The 15,992-nt window shown below is 56.1% G+C and overlaps 1 protein-coding gene and 1 long non-coding RNA gene across 5 annotated transcripts in view; one reads left to right on the forward strand and one right to left on the reverse strand.

Annotated features, from left to right (window-relative positions):
* Window positions 1–5,089, reverse strand: part of LOC129552323 (cilia- and flagella-associated protein 100-like) — a 29,902-nt gene extending 24,813 nt beyond the window's left edge. For all 4 annotated transcript variants that reach the window (XM_088839341.1, XM_088839343.1, XM_088839345.1 and 1 more), the window contains exons 1-2: window positions 4,999–5,089; window positions 4,787–4,895 (exon numbers count right to left, since the gene is read on the reverse strand). In XM_088839341.1, the coding sequence (XP_088695467.1) occupies window positions 4,787–4,874 (88 nt within the window). In that variant the 5' untranslated portion in view covers window positions 4,875–4,895; window positions 4,999–5,089. The remainder of the gene's footprint in view (window positions 1–4,786; window positions 4,896–4,998) is intronic.
* A 952-nt stretch (window positions 5,090–6,041) lies between these two features.
* On the forward strand, window positions 6,042–13,673 carry LOC148776386 (uncharacterized). Its single transcript, XR_016038145.1, has 3 exons — window positions 6,042–6,252; window positions 10,748–11,064; window positions 13,512–13,673. It is a non-coding gene; the product is annotated as an uncharacterized LOC148776386 (long non-coding RNA).
* Window positions 13,674–15,992: the final 2,319 nt, after the last annotated feature.

Genomic DNA, 15,992 nt, shown 5'->3' on the forward strand with positions numbered 1-15,992 from the left:
CAGGCGCGACGCCCCCCTGCCCCAAGCCCCTGGGCACTCCTGCCCTCCAGAAACTCCCATGGCACAGGTGCCACACGAGAAAGGCGTGGGTCTGTGCTCCTTGGTGGGGCTGCGATGGGGGTTGGGTTTTCTCCAAAAATAAATCAATAAATAAAATTTGTAAGAAAAGATTTCCTAAGACTCTGGCTCCAAAGCAAGAGAAGGGGTCCCATTTCTAAACTCCCACCAGCAGACGTGGCAGGGAAGTGGCTCCAGCCTCTGTGTGGCCCTTCAGCAATCAGACAGCCCAACTTGGAGACGATCCTTGCTGTCCACCCTGGTGTTTCCAAGTGCAACTAGCTCTGCTCGCCGCACGAGAGCCCAGTGAAACTGAGAACGAGAGACTTGAATCAGGGAGCTGGCAGATCGAGGAGACGGTAGCTAGCGCCTCAAAATAACCATCTCGTGGGCTCTCGAGAAGACCCTGATGCTGGGAAGGCAGGAGGAGAAGGGGATGACAGAGGTTGAGATTGTTGGATGGCATCACCGACTCGATGGACGTGAGTTTGAGCGAACTCTGGGAACCAGTGATGGACAGGGAGGCCTGGCGTGCTGCAGTCCATGGGGTTGCAGACAGTCGGACACAACTGAGTGAATGAACAACACAGTGGGGTCTGGACACCGGTTCTCTCATAGATCAGAGACGGCAGGAGACGAGGAAGCAACGTGAACAGCACAATGGGGTCTGGACGCCGGTTCTCTCATAGATCAGAGACGGCAGGAGAGGAGGAAGCAACGTGAACAGGCCATTAATCTTGCAAACATCTCCTAGAATGGCAAGCCTCAGGCAGGGGGATGTGTCAGTTTCTCCTTTGCCATTCATAGGTGGACAGAGTTCTGGACAAAGGCACTTAACAGTCAGGCAGAGGGGCAGGATTCTCTGAGGCAGGCCGTTCTGTATGATTTTGATAGCAAAAGTGACGGAAAGCAAGTCAAACAAACAATTCCAACATGGAGTCAGAACTGATTTCTTCCTGCTACACTGGCACCAGCAAGCTACGCCAGGAACTCAGGCCGCCCTCCCTACTGCTGCTGGACCGGAGGCTGGAGGCTGGTAGCCACACCACAAAATGCCAGAATCCCCCGAAATCCCCCCACCTAGGCATTAACTTCTCCTGGAAACTGGGGAGGTCCTGTCCCAGGTTCTGACAGCACCTGCCTGCTGGAGAGTCATTCTGGTGGAGAGATTGACTCCCGGGTCTTCTTGCTTGGTCGTCTCCCACGACGTCACTCCTTTCCTGGATATCCATTCTATTCAGTGCCGTCGTGAATGGAACTGCCCCTTAACTCCCAAGTTGGACTGTCCATGGCTGTATCCATTCTATTCAGTGCCGTCGTGAATGGAACTGCCCCTTAGCTCCCAAGTTGGACTGTCCATGGCTGGAATATGGAAACACAACTCCCGTTTGAGTATTGACCTTGTGTTCTCCTGTGCTGCTGCATTCATTTATGAGCACAGAGCTTCCTCAGGGCTTCTCCACATACAGGATCACGTCATCTGTGAGCAAAGTCTTGCTCCTTCCATCCCCATCTAAATGCTCTAGCTGAACTCAGCATGGCATTGGAAAGCAGTGGCGGAAGGTCCTGACCCTTGGGGAAAGCTTGCAGCCTAATAGAATTTCATTGCGGGCTTTCTGTGCACCGGGTTTTGGAAAAGACAGCAGTCTTAGAGGCAAACAGAGAGCCCCCAGCCCTCAGGGAGATGACAGTCTACCGGCGGGGGGAGGGGGCCAGGGCTACTAGAAGATAAAGCTGGGGAAGGAGGGTGGGGAAGGTGTGGGCGCCCCAGGAAAGCCCTGGATGGTGGGGTGGGAAGGTGGCTCACTGAGTAAGCTCGTGCGGGGGTGGGGGGCACTCTGTGCAGGGACTGCCTGGTCTGTCCGAGAAGCAGAGAGGAGAGCAGCAGGTCACGCTGCCCCAAACCCTCTGACAGCAGGCCTGCCTCTTTGCCCTTGACCTCTGCACTCCAGCACAGTGCCAGGCACAGAGCAGACACGCCCACACGCGGCCGCCAGCCCGGGCTTCGGACAGCCCGATTCTGCAGCTCCCCAGACTAAGGCTGGGTCACTGAAAACCATGTTCCCTAAATCACCAAATTAAAGGACTGCATCCAGCCCCACCCTACAGTCGGCAGTGGATAGGGGAAGGGATGCCTACACGTGGGGCGGGGTCGTCCCCAGCGCAGGAGGTGCAGACATGGGGGTGCTGGAGGAACCCCCACCCCGACCAGCCTGCTCAGGTTAGACCCTGGCAGTGAGCTTCCTTCACCAGGAATGACCCCTCGCCCCGCCCAATCTCGCCTTCGGGAGATACCACCATCCACTCAGTGATCACTCCCCCCCAATCCACCCCTGGACCCAAGAGGCTCAGGCGGGTTCTGGCCTGGATGTCAGGAGCCCCCAGAGACAGGGGGACCAGCACGCATCTCCCAGAAGCAGGGGTGCTGCAGCCCTGCCCCCACCAGCCCTGCCTGGGAAGCCTGGGTTCCACTCTGGTGTGGCCAGCCCCTCTGCCAGGCCAAGCTCCCCACCGAGTTTCTCTGCCCTCAATGCCAGGGCATGGACTAGCCATGTCTCAATGGAGCTGTGACCATTTCTACCCTCGACCTCCGCTCAGGGTGGGAGGAATGGTGCCCCAGTCACACACTCTAGACCTGGGCTGTCTCCACCATCCCAGCAGAGCCAAACGGCCCTCCCCTTGCCCACAGGGCCCCACACACTGGCCCACAGTGGCCTCTGTCTCTTCCTCCAGCACCTCACCTCCTCCCCAGCTCAAGGCCTAGAACACCCTCCCCTCTGAGAAAGGAGTATTTTCCGCAACATCAATAAACAAGGAAGTCACAGTCTCAAGTGACTCCTGCCCTCCAGGGCACCCAGGAAGGAGAACAATACCCAGGGCGCCAGTGCCAATGGAAAAGGAAGGACACTGGCCCCAGGGAGGTGACAGGCACATGCAAGGAATGATTTCAGCGAGCCCAGACTCTTGCATTTTCCCACACTTGGAGAAGCACTAACTTCCTTAACCTGGGCTCTCTGGTTTTCTTTCATTAACACTAATCTTTGGTTGTTAGGGCTCCCTAACTTGCGCCCAACCTGCAGAACTTCTGCAGCCCGCCTCCTCCCTCCCCTGCTTGTCGCAGTTCTGTTTCTCCCAGGCGTGAAGTCCTACAAATTCACACTGAACAAAACACAACTCAAATTTTGTGTGTGCTCAGTCAGGTCTGACTCTTTGCGTCCTTGTGGACCATAGCTTGCCAGGCTCCTCTGTCCATGAGATTCCCCAGGCGGGACTATTGGAGTGAGCCGCCATTTCCTGCTCCAGGAGATCTTCCGAACTCAGGGCCTGAACCCGCATCTCCTGAGTCTCCTGCGTTAGCAGGCTGTTCTCTACCACGAGCACTGCCTAGGAAGCCTAATTATCCCCAGGGAATGAAACATAATTCTGAACTTGTAGGTTGTGAATATTTTTTCCGTCAACAGCACCATTATGTTGCATTGTTTTGTGTGAGTGCATTTAGAGTTATTTTGTTATCTGTAAACATTTCAAAGCTATCTTTTTTCTGGGAACCCCAGTTCAACCTTTCTTCATTTTTCAGTTTACTCCGGAGCAGAGCGGATGAGAAAGAGGGAGGGCGTAGAGCACACAGTGTAAGAGGGACAGCCATGGACAGCAGCCGCCAACAGAGACTGGTGCCCGCACACGTGGAAGCGCCTTTGCTGGAAGCACTGGGTTTACAGGAGCTCAAGGTTTGATAGGCAGCAGTCTGCACAGCATCTGGGTTGATGGGGAAGAAGGCACAGGGAGCGTTTCTGTTGTGTGGCCATTGGTGTGAGAAAAGGACAAGCTGTGGGTGCATTTGTGTGGGTGTGTGCAAGGTGTGAGCACGGCAGGCGTCAAGCTTGGAGGGAGAGAGAACACAGCGGAGCCTCCAAGAAGGTGGAGTTTCACAAGGGGGCTCTCAGCACCCTTTGGAATCGGAAGCTCAGGACCAGTAAACCAAAGCAGAGGGTGTGTGGCCAGTTCTGCCCCTCAGCCCCGCAGCCACGCCCGGGGCCACTCAGCGGGAGCCCGGGGAGGAGGTGCGGGCCTCCAGCGCGGGGGGCTGGCCAGCAGCTGAGGCTGCAGGAAGGCTGAGCGAGCCCCACCTCCACGGCGGCATCCACTGCGGCCTGTCTTGGGGTGAGCTGTGTTCCCCACTCGAATGCTTTTGAAGATCTGAAGTCCCAACGCCCGGCGCCATAGCGTGCAGCCCTGCTTGAAAAGAGAATGGCTGCAGATGTAACTCTGGTGAGGTCACGCTGGGCGAGTGTGCACAGCCTTAACAAGAAGGGGAAATAACCGACACACACGTCGAACTTGAGGATGGAGTGAAGATGGAGGCAGAGACCAAGGCGACGCTTCTGCCGATCACCACCAGAGGGCGCCAGCACACCACCGGAAGCTGCGCGCGCACAGGGCGCAGGGTCCCCTCCTGCCTCAGAATGGAAGCATCCCTGCCCCGGACTCGAGGTCCCGCCAGCTGTGAAACAAACTCTGGGGGTTAAGCCCCAGGCTGGGGTGGGGCTTGGCTACAGCAGCCCTAGGGATTACAGCATGGGGTTTCTAGGGGAGTTGGCAAAGCCTGTGATTTCCGGTCCGTCGCCTGGCTTAGAATCGCTGTCGCCTAGATTCCACCTTGAACCCGCCGTCCCAGGCCCCCCAGGGCTGCCTCTGACGCTGCGCAAGCCCTCCCCAGCCCAGCACTTACTGTTGAAAGTGACGCTCTTGGAGACCATAGGAGGCAGGATCTCCGACATCGGCGCCGAGGAGGAAGCGTGCACTGAGAAACCTGACATCGGCTCGAGGAGACTCCCAGGCTGGGGAGAGACAGGGTCTGAGCCGGGTGGGTCCAGCCTGCAGCCCGCAGCCCACCCTCCGCCGACGGCTGCTGAGAACAGCGGGCACCTGCCCAAAGCTCACCAGGAGGGGGACACTTGCAGCTCCGACCCGCAGCGGCTCCCTCCTCTGCCCTGCTTGCTTCCAGCAGCCCAGGGCTGATCCTGCCCGCAGAGCCGCCCACCCACCGCCAGCCCGAGCCTCGGCCCCTCCCACCCTCGCCCAGCGCTCAGGCCCGCCCCTCCCCAGAAGCATCTTCCCACCACCCCACCCTCTTCCCTTTAACCAGTTTCCAAGAGCTGATGTATCCCTTTAACAACGGTCGAGTACCTAATTCCCCCAGAATGTAAGCTCCCTGAGGACCAGGGGAGGCACTCATTGGTGGCTCATCAAGCTTTTCGCCCCACCATGGCGCTTGTTTTCACTATTTGTGGAGCTAGTCTGCATTCTGCAGAGGAGGAAACAAAGTGGCAAACTGTCCAAAGTCACACAGCCAGGAAGGGCCGAGGCTGGGACTCCCGCCCTAGATTCCTTGACTCCAAAGCTTGCACCCTTCCAGCCGCATGCTTGCTGCAGCCTCCACGAAAGGAATCGGGGTACTCCGCTTCTAGCAGGGCCGGGCCTCCCCACACCCACGTCTGGCCCGTCCGGGCCTGTGGCGAGGGTGCATGGGCCTGGAAGGAAGAGGGATTGCTAGACGGCTGGCTATGCGATGAGAAGGAACAGGGAGCCTTGCGACAGGGGCTTGGAAGGGCGCGCGAAGTGTCCGCCCCGACCCCGCCCGTGGCTCCCGCCCAGGTCCCGAGAGCACCCACCGGCTCCGCACGCCGGCGCTCGGTCCGTAGCCTCTGAGTTGCTGCCCCGGGGTTCCGCGAGCCCAGGCCTTCGGTTTACGTCGCCATGGCAACCATTCTCCCGGTGGGCGGGGCTGTGACATCACAAAGGCTCCGGCCTTCCCGCCGCGCCCGCGCCGCAGGGGGGCTGCGCTGTAAGCGGACTCGCCCCGCCCAACATGCGCGCGCTTCCTTCCTGGTCTGCACCCCTCTTGCCGTTTCCGTCATTCTCCTGATTGATTTTTTCACGTGCACCACCTACCTTCCTCTTCCTGCCGAGCGAACCTTACAGTATAGAGGGGCGGCTCTGACAATCGTGGTCCCCGGCCGCAGCATCCCACTAGTTACAGAAGCAAACATTCTGCAGGACCCGGGCGGCGGACCGGCGATCTGGGCGCCGACAAGCCGACCCGGCGAAGGTGACTTCAGTGCTGACTCGGATGGAGATCTCCCGCTCCACGGGCTGCATATGACTCATGATGAAGGCAGGGCGGCACACCTGTCAGTAAGCAGGGAGGGGTCCGCGCTAGATCGCCGAGACTCACCACCCCCCCACCCCAACCCCCCACTCCCCGCCAGGTCCACTATCCCCCAAAACAGCAGGAGACCCCTCCTTGAGATTTGACCGTGGCCACCAGTTCTGACCACACATCTCATCTCGGGGATGTATAGATTGACAAAGGTGGCTCAGACGTAGAGTCCGCCTGCAATGCAGGTAGACCTGGGTTCTAGCCCCTCGTTGGCGAGATCCGCTGGAGAAGGGAGTGGCTACCCACTGCAGTATTCTTGCCTAGAGAATCCCATGGACAGGGGAGTCTGGCAAGCTACAGTCCATGGGGCCGCAAAGAATAGGACTCGACTGAGTGACTAACACACGTAAGGCATTTAGGGGCCACTGGGGGTGGTGTTGGAGAAGACTCTTGAGAGTCCCTTATACTGCAAGGAGATCCAACCAGTCCATTCTAGAGGAGATCAATCCTGGATGTTCATTGGAGGGACTGATGCTAAAGCTGAAACTGCAATACTTTGGCCACCTCATGCGACGAGTTGACTCACTGGAAAAGACTCTGATGCTGGGAAAGGTTGGGGGCGGGAGGAGAAGGGGACGACGGAGAATGAGATGGCTGGATGGCATCACCGACTCTGTGGACATGAGTTTGAGTGAACTCCGGGAGTTGGTGATGGACAGGGAGGCCTGGCGTGCTGTGATTCCTGGGGTCGCGGAGAGTCGGACACGACTGAGCGACTGAACTGAACTGAACTGGGGGCCTCTGTCGGAGAAGGCAATGGCAAGCCACTCCAGTACTCATGCCTAGAAAATGCCATGGATGGAGGAGCCTGGTGGGCTGCAGTCCATGGGGTCGCTAAGGGTCGGACACGACTGAGCGACTTCACTTTCACACATTGGAGAAGGAAATGGCAACCCACTCCAGTGTTCTTGCCTGGAGAATCCCAGGGACTGGTGAGCCTGGTGGGCTTCCGTCTATGGGGTCGCACAGAGTCGGACACGACTGAAGTGACTTAGCAGCAGCAGCAGCAGGGGGCCTCTGTACAGTCTGCAGGCCAGTACTGCGGAGCCAGTGAGTCCCAGCAACTCCCGGCTCTTCCCGAGGCAGGAGCAGTTCTTTGGTCTGTTCTGGGTCTGCCCGAAGTGGGGAGACTCTTACAGTCCCAATGATCCAGCTGCCAGCCTGAGCCTGTAGGCCTCCCTGGGGTCCACAGTCTATAGTCCAAGCTGTGTGACCAGTGACTGAGTAGGAAAGAACACGGTTCTGAGAGGGTTCTTCTCAAGCACCATGAGTTCTCTAACTAGACTTTAGGAGTCTGGAAAATGTCCATCTCAAAAGGAGAAAAGCCAACCCCTTATTAACAACGTGTGAGCTGATTTCCTCCTGAAAGAAGCTGTGACAGAGTTCTTGAGAATAGATACAGAAATCAACAGTAGCCAATTAAAAACGGAAAGGGCAGGGGGGCTCCCTGAGTCTGCAGTGGGTGGGAGCCAGCCAACCCCAGATGGTGGTGTCAGGAATGAGCCCAAAGCGGGCAGCAGGTGTGACCGTGGCCATGAGGGGGTCCTGATGTGTGTTTCTGAACTGCAGAACCTGGGTCACCTGCCTGCCTCCTTGTCTGAGGGTCCCCCTTCCACCCTGACTGCAAGAGAGGCAGGAAGGAAGTGGGGGCTCCTAAGAAGGGATCCCCAGCCCGGGGTGGGGGGCGGGCGTTGTCAGAGGCACAGGTGGTCCAGCAGGACAGGAGCTGGTATGTTTCCATGGCAGCAGGTCTCAGGTCACTCCTACAAAACCGACTCTGTGTCTGGGCTTCTATTCATCCCGTTTTTGGAATGACCTTTATTCTGATGTCAAACTCCTACTGTCAGCAAACTCAGGTTCAGCTGCAGGTTGATCAAGAAATCAATACTGAGAGACAAGTGTTAGGTAACAGGAAAGATGGTTTTATTGGGGAAACTGCAGTCTTGGGTAGAAGGTGGACTTATGTCCAAAAGACAACTCCTCACTCCCTGGGTTTTGCTTGGAGATCACGTAGGAGAGGGCTATGCCAGGGCAGAGGGTTGCAGGGGCCATGATCAGCGCACGGACATTCTTCCGATTGTGAGGCAACCAGGGGTCAGCATCACCAACCTTCTGGTTCCATCCGGTCTGGGGTCCACATCTTGTGGGCAGCACACAGTTAAGTTCTCCCATCGGGCAGGGGTTTCGGTGTCTGCAAAACAGCTCAAGGGGTGGGGCTCACAATATTGTCTACAGTTCCTGAGGAAGATCTAAAGGTCCCTGACTTTGTGCTGCGCTTAGTTTAATGACTTCCGTTCCGTTCCGTCGCTCAGTCGTGTCCGACTCTTTGCGACCCCGTGGACTGTAGCCTACCAGGCTTCTCCATCCATGGGATTCTCCAGGCAAGAATACTGGAGTGGGTTACCATTTCCTTCTCCAGGGGATCTTCCCGACCCAGGGATCGAACCCGGGTCTCCCGCATTGGAGGCAGACGCTTTAACCTCTGAGCCACTAGGGAAGCCCAACTAACCTGTTATTATTTTGTCTCACTTGACTGCTTTCCTTTCTCTCTGTGTTTTCTCATTTCTCTGATCACATTTATTCTTTGGCTAACGGTTTTCTACAGACAAGAGGCAGGTGGATGACACGAGTGGGGAGGTCTGTCCCAGGAAGGCCCCAGAGGGTCCTGCTTGGTTTCACTACATTTCTCAAGACTCAGTTCGGGGCTGACCTCTTGGGAGACACCCCTGGAAGAGGGCATCCTGCTGCTCTGTCCCGTCACGGCCCACATCCTCCAGGTCCTTCCGCCAACACTGCCTCGCCCTGGCTCCTCTGGATGCCCGAGGGGTCTGGTGGGGGAGAGGCTGGAGGGCGGGGACACACTGGAGCCAGAGCATCTGTCCCCTCCCTCTGCTTTCAAGGGCTCCTCAGTTGTGGCCTCCTAGGCAGGCCTGCATGGTTCCAGCCTGGCCAGGAGCCCTGGCTAATTTCCCATGGCCCCACCATTCATCCCCATTTCGGCATCTAGTTACTTCCCTCACATGTGTAACAAATTTCCTATATTCAACTTCCTCTCCTGGAAACTCCCAGGGCTTCTGTTTTCCAAATGAGAGCCTGACCCCCACCCACTGCTCAGAGACAGGAGACCTTGGTGGCTGTAAGTTTGCAAAAATGGGCATCTCAAGCTGTAAGGAAATAACCCAGACACCAAGGGAAAGTAACAGGCTTTATTGGCAGTGTGCTCCTGGGCAGAACCCACTGACCACAAGAATGGCCACCAGGAGTTCTGCCCCGAACAAAGGCATAGTGCGATTTTTATGTCTTCGGGGCAGGAAGTGACATCATATAACCTGGACAGGCCTAAATAAGCAAAGCTTGGGAACGCGAGATTGTGAATGGTCAGCTAGTTGAGGTGGCGAGACAGGGTTGGTCGCTCTGGAGGTCAGGAAGGAGGGTAGATCTCGGCAGAGGGTTATTCGTCAGAGATTCCTCAGCGGTTTGGCGGGACATTTTACCTCCGGCGGGGGATGGAGTGGGGAAGAAGGAGCCAAGATGGCCACCGGGAAGGGGAAGCCAAGAAGGCCACCAGGGTCCGACCTTACAGTGGCCAAGGGGACAGGCTGTGGCATCAGGCCGGGTTGGGTCCATGCTGACCCTCTCTGGCTGTGTGACATCGGACAATTTACTTTAGTGCTCTGGGTTTCAGTTTCTCCACCTAAAAAGTGGGACATAAGGACACCTGGGAGAGATGCTGTGTGATAGCACAGAACCCAGTACCTAGCTCAGGATGCCAGTCTGCCTCTGTCATAGTGTGGCTGGAGGGGGTATCCTGTGTCATAGCGTGGCTGGAGGGGTGTCCTGGGTCACAGTGTGGCCGGGGCGGTGTCCTGCGTCATAGTGTGGTCGGAGGGGTGTCCTGACTGGAGGTCTGCAGGTCACCCCAGCAGGGTGGTCGTCATCTCCACAAGAAAGCTGACAGACAGGAAGGTGTTTGCCCACGACCACAGACCATAAGAGGCAGAACTGGGACTCAAACCTGGGCAGTCTGACTGCACAGCCCAGCGCATGACCACCCCTGTGCCTCCTCCACCCCAACCACCGCCCCTGCCTGGGGAGACACGGTGCCCAGGCGGCTGGGGAAAGCCAGGTTAGGGGGTCTGCAGCTGGGGATGGATGCTGTGCGCTCTCAGCCAGGCAGGGTCCCTCGCTGTGCTTCTTGGCCTCAGGGGCCCTATGTCTGGGCCCGTGTGAGTTTAGAACCCCACCCCCGGGTGCCGATCCTCTCCTGCAGAACGGACGTGGACCACGTGGGACGCCTCCGTGGCTGCCCCGGGAGCCTGGAGGCTGACAGTGGACGCGGGAAGGAGCGGCCCCGCCGCCGGCAGGGGGCGCTCTCGGAAACTCCCAGTGGGGCTGGACGGGCGCCGCGGCGCTCAGATGCCTGCCTGCCCCGGCCACTTGCATCTGGCTTTCCCTTTCTCCTTCTTTCAGGTTCAGAGGTTGCAGGACGAGGAGAAAGTCTGCCTAGCGGTGAGCCAGGGCTCTCGTGGGCCATACGGACCCTGTGCACGGCTTCCACCTCACTGGCCTGCCACACGGGACCACCTGGCTCCAGTCCTGCTGTGGTCCACACTACTGTGGGCCCATCCAGGGAGGCCACCAGGCCCTGGAAGGGAGTATGAAGCATTCCACCTGCCCTTCAGTCTCCTCCCACCCCAGGGTCCTCACCTGTCCTGGCAGTGCTTGGGCCTGGCCTGCTCTTTCCCTCACTGTCATCGGATTGCTTGCCTGACAGCGCCAATGGGCAGGTAATTTGATTGGGCCTGGGGAGAAAACAGGGCGGCTTTTGGCATCCGCATTTGGCTGCAGGAGAATGTGTTCAGAGAGCTATAGGCAAAGTGTCAGAGCCCAGGGTAGGAGTCTGGGCCGGGTTCTAGGATGCCTAGGGTCTAAACAGGGTCCTGGGAGGGCCCTGGGGGAGCAGGGACGCTGCGGAGCCTAGGGAAAGGGAGTGACGCTGCGCGGCTGCGGTGCAGAGTGCGCGGTGGTGAAGGCAGTGGGGGGTGGGTGGAGGCCCACGGGTTGGGGGTGGGTTGGGGGGCAGGTGGGAACTGCCCGCCAGGTCAGGGAGGGTTGGCATGTCGTTCCCGCTGTGATGGGGTGGTCTGTCATCGCTCCCGGGATCAGATTTGTTCCCGGGACTAGAGGACGCTGGGGCAGGCAGGCAGAGCGGCGGCTGCGCGCGGTCCGATCGGCCACCTGGCGAAGCCCTAAGGCGGTGTGCGCGCCGCCCCCGAACGCCCTCTGTCCCGCGGGATTCACCAGGGAAGAAACTTTTGTCCCTGGCGGCGGCGGACGTTTCCCGGTGACGCAGGACGGTAAACATACTACCCGGAGGGCCCACGATGTCAGGCGCAAACGGCGACCTTGTGGCCGGGCGAGCACGCGGCAGAGTCCAGGTCGCTGTTCTGCGCGCCCCCGGACGAGGCCGCAGCCACCTCCGGGCACTGAGTCCTGCTGGGGACCCCAGGGCCCCTTCCTGGACTGCTGCAGACCGCCGCGAGGGGCGGGGGTAGGGGGATGGGGGTGTGGACATCAAAATCTATTCGGCCCCTGTGCCCACAGGCAATCCACCCCCCCCCCCCCACCAACCTGCCCGATGATTTACACCTGGTCGGGAAACCCCCAGCCCTGCCCCAGCCCCGGTTCCACCGGAATCCTCATTTATTCAGAATCCTCTTTCAGAAACACAGTTTAAATAAACCCTTTCCTCCCCAAACTCTAACCCAAGGTGTTTTACCCAAACTCTGCTGGGCCCTTTAGTGAAAAGTGAGTGAAGTCACTTAGTCGTGTCAAACTCTGCCACCCCATGGACTTTAGCCTACCAGGCTCCTCCGTCCATGAGATTTTCCAGGCAAGAGTACTGGAGTAGGTCGCCATTTCCTTCTCCAGAGGCTCTTTGTGACCCAGGGATCGAACCCAGGTCTGCCACATTGTGGGCAGACGCTTTACCGTGTGAGCACTTCTGAAACCAACAGCATCAAACATTGGGCTTCCCAGGTGGCTCAGTGGTGAAGAATCCATCTGCCAATGCAGGAGACTCGGTTTCTAACCCTGGGTGGGGAAGATCCCCTGGAGGAGGGCATGGCAACCCACTCCAGTATTCTTGCCTGGAAAATCCCATGAACAGAGAAGCCTGGTGGGCTACAGTCCATGGGGTCCCAAAGAGTGCAACACGACTTAGCAATTAAAACACCACACGATCATCGCTGGTCAGTTATGTGTATGACAAATATCTCCATTTTCTAAAGACTTTACAGACACGCCTTCCACGTTTTTGTCTTTAATCCTCCTGGAAACTATTTGTGTGTGTCTGTGGTATGTCAGAGGCTCAGCTTCACTCTTCCCCTGTTTGGCTAATGGATTCCTGCCAAACACTAAGGTCTATTATTCCTCTATCTGCACTTTGATCATGGCCACGTATGAAGTATCTGTACATACCCTGTGTCCCGGCTCCGTTTTATTCAATCAGTCCCCTTGTCACCTGTTTCATTCTGTGTGTGATCACTCATCACTACAGTGGTTCTAAATATCACTTCCTAGTGACAGAAATGGCAACCCACTCCAGTGTTCTTGCCTGGAGAATCCCAGGGACGGGGGAGCCTGGTGGGCTTCCGTCTATGGGGTCACACAGAGTCGGACACGACTGAAGTGACTTAGCAGCAGCAGCAGCAGTGACAGACACACAGGCTGCTCAAGTCAGCGCCTTCTGAGTGCACGTTTTCCTGCACAGATGCCCCGGGACACCACGCCCTCCTGCCCTTACGTCGTCTGGCTGATCTCGTGGCCTCCCGGTTAGTCGTCACCTCAGGACTTGCCTTCCTTCTTCCCCGCAGGACAGTGTCTTCTGCACCCTCTCTCTCCTCCCCTGTTTTGGTGGAGTGTTCTTTTAGAGGCTTTCTGAGACCGTCCCAGGAGTGAACTTTCGAGAGCTCGCACTTTCAATCACCTGACTGATAGGTTGGCAGGGTACAGAATTCTGCTGCTACTACTACTAAGTCGCTTCAGTTTTGTCCAGCTCTGTGCGACCCCACAGACGGCAGCCCACCAGGCTCCTCTGTCCCTGGGATTTTCCAGGCAAGAGTACTGGAGTGGGTTGCCATGTCCTTCTCCCACAGAATTCTAGGTAGGAGTAATTTTTCTCCTAGGACATTGAAGGCATTTGCAGCCCCTTATGACAGATAGTATTTTCCAGAAATGGCCAGAGCAGCACGTCCAGTCCTGAGTGGTCTTCCAGAACCCCGCTGCTCTCCACCAGGACACCCCTCGGACCTCGGCGGGTGTTCGGGATGCCCTGACAAACAGCAGGCGTGGGGGTCAGGTGGAGTGACTCTCCAGACTAGGTCACGACAGACAGAGGGCTTCCTCCTGGCTCTCTTTCCTGGACTCTCTGCCCTGGAACCAGTTTCCTCGTTCTGAGGAAGCCCTGGCCACGTGGGGAGGCTGCACGTGGGTGTCCTGGCTGGTAACCCCAGCTGAAGCCTCAGCCTGGAGGCAGCATCCTTCCCAGGAGTGAGTCACCAAACTTTCAGATAATTTCAGGCCCCAGGCTGCAAATCATCAGCGGATTCCAAGTGGTGCGGAAGTAGACTGCCCCTCCACACCTGCTCAAATGAAAGATTTGTGGGCAAAATAATTGCCGGGATTTGCGATGTAGCTTGTGTGACAGAACGGCCCTCCTCACGCCAGTTACTAGCAAAGCAGAGCTGAGGACACGGCAGTGAGCCCTGCACCTGTGGAGACGCGGGTCCAGCCAGTCACTTCACATAAATGTGCAATTCAGTTCAGTCGCTCAGTCATGTCCGACTCTCTGCGACCCCAGGGACTGCAGCACGCCAGGCCTCCCTGTCCGTCATCAACACCTGGAGCTTGCTCAAACTCATGTACATCGAGTCAGTGATGCCATCCAACCATCTCATCCTGTCGTCCCCTTCTCTTGCCTTCAATCTTTCCCAGCATCAGGGTTGTTTCAAATGAGTCAGTTCTTCGCATCAGGTGGCCAAAGTATTGGAGCTTGAGCTTCTTTAAAAAATTATTTATATATTTATTTCTTGCTGTGCTGGGTCTTTGTTGCTGCATACGGGCTTGCTCTGTCTCCGGAGAGCAGGGGCTCCTCTCGAGTTGGGGTGCACAGGCCTCTCATGGCAGTGGCTCCTCTGGTTGTGGAGTACAGGCTCAGTAGGGGTGCACGAGTCTAGTTGCCCCGCGGCATGCGGGATCTTCCTGGATCAGGTATGGAGCCCGTGTCCCCTCCATTGGCAGGCAGATTCTTAACCATTGAGCCACCAGGGAAGCCGTAAATAACTTTTAAAGTAATGTGAAAGAAGGTGAACTGTGAAATTCCAGATGTTCAAGCTGGATTTAGAAAAGGCAGAGGAACCAGAGATCAAATGGCCAACATCCCTTGGATCATCAAAAAAGCAAAAGAGTTCCAGAAAAACATCTACTTCTGCTTTATTGACTACACCATAGGCTTTGACTGTGTGGACCACAACAAACTCTGGAAAATTCTTAAAGAGACGGGAATACCAGATCACCTGACCTGCCTCTTGAGAAATCTGTGTGCAGGTCAAGAAGCAACAGTTAGAACTGGACATGGAACAACAGACTGGTTCTAAATCAGGAAAGGAGTACATCAAGGCTGTATACTGTCACCCTGCTTATTTAACTTATATGCAGAGTACATTATGAGAAATGCTGGGCTGGAGGAAGCACAAGCTGGAATCAAGATTGCTGGGAGAAATGTCAATAACCTCAGATATGCAGATAGCACCACCCTTATGGCAGAAAGCAAAGAAAAATTAAAGAGCCTCTTGATGAAAGTAAAAGAGGAGAGTAAAAAGTTGGCCTAAAACTCAACATTCAGAAAACTAAGATCACGGCAGCTGGTCCCATCACTTCCTGGCAAATAGATAGGGAAATAGTGGAAACAGTGACAGACTTTATATTTTTGTGCTCTAAAATCACTGCAGATTGTGACTGCAGCCGTGAAATTAAAAGATGTTTACCCCTTGAATGAAAAGTTATGACCAACCTAGGCAGCATATTAAAAATCAGAGACATTACTTTTCCAACAAAGGTCCGTCTGGTCAAGGCTATGGTTTTCCCAGTAGTCATATATGGATGTGAGAGTTGGACTATAAAGAAAGCTGATCGCCGAAGAATTGATGCTTTTGAACTGTGGCGTTGGAGAAGACTGTTGAGAGTCCCTTGGACTGCAAGGAAATCCAACCAGTCCATCCTAAAGGAGATCAGTCCTGAATATTGTTTGGAAGGACTGATGCTGAAGCTGAAATTCCAATACTTTGGCCACCTGGTGCGAAGAACTGACTCATTGGAAAAGTCCTTGATGCTGGGAAAGATTGAAGGCAGGAGAAGGGGATGACAGAGGATGAGACGGTTGGATGGCATCACCGACTCTATGGACATGAGTTTGAGTAAACTCCGGGAGTTGGCAATGGACAGGGAGGCCTGGCATGCTACAGTCCATGGGGTCTCAAAGAGTCGGACACAACTTGTAGAACCTAATGTAGAACTTAATGCTCCTGTAATGCATTTTTGCTTCTGTACTTTGCTTGCTGCTTGTAGAACCAAAGTTACTCCATTTTAGATAAGGTTGCTTAAAGATTCCTAGAATTGTTTTTTTGAGTCAGGCTGTGTAAAGATCCCTGGAATT

This window comes from Moschus berezovskii, chromosome 9 (assembly GCF_049115385.1).
Source record: "Moschus berezovskii isolate FMDL1 chromosome 9, NW_MosBer_1.0, whole genome shotgun sequence".
Classification (NCBI taxonomy): Eukaryota; Metazoa; Chordata; class Mammalia; order Artiodactyla; family Moschidae; genus Moschus; species Moschus berezovskii.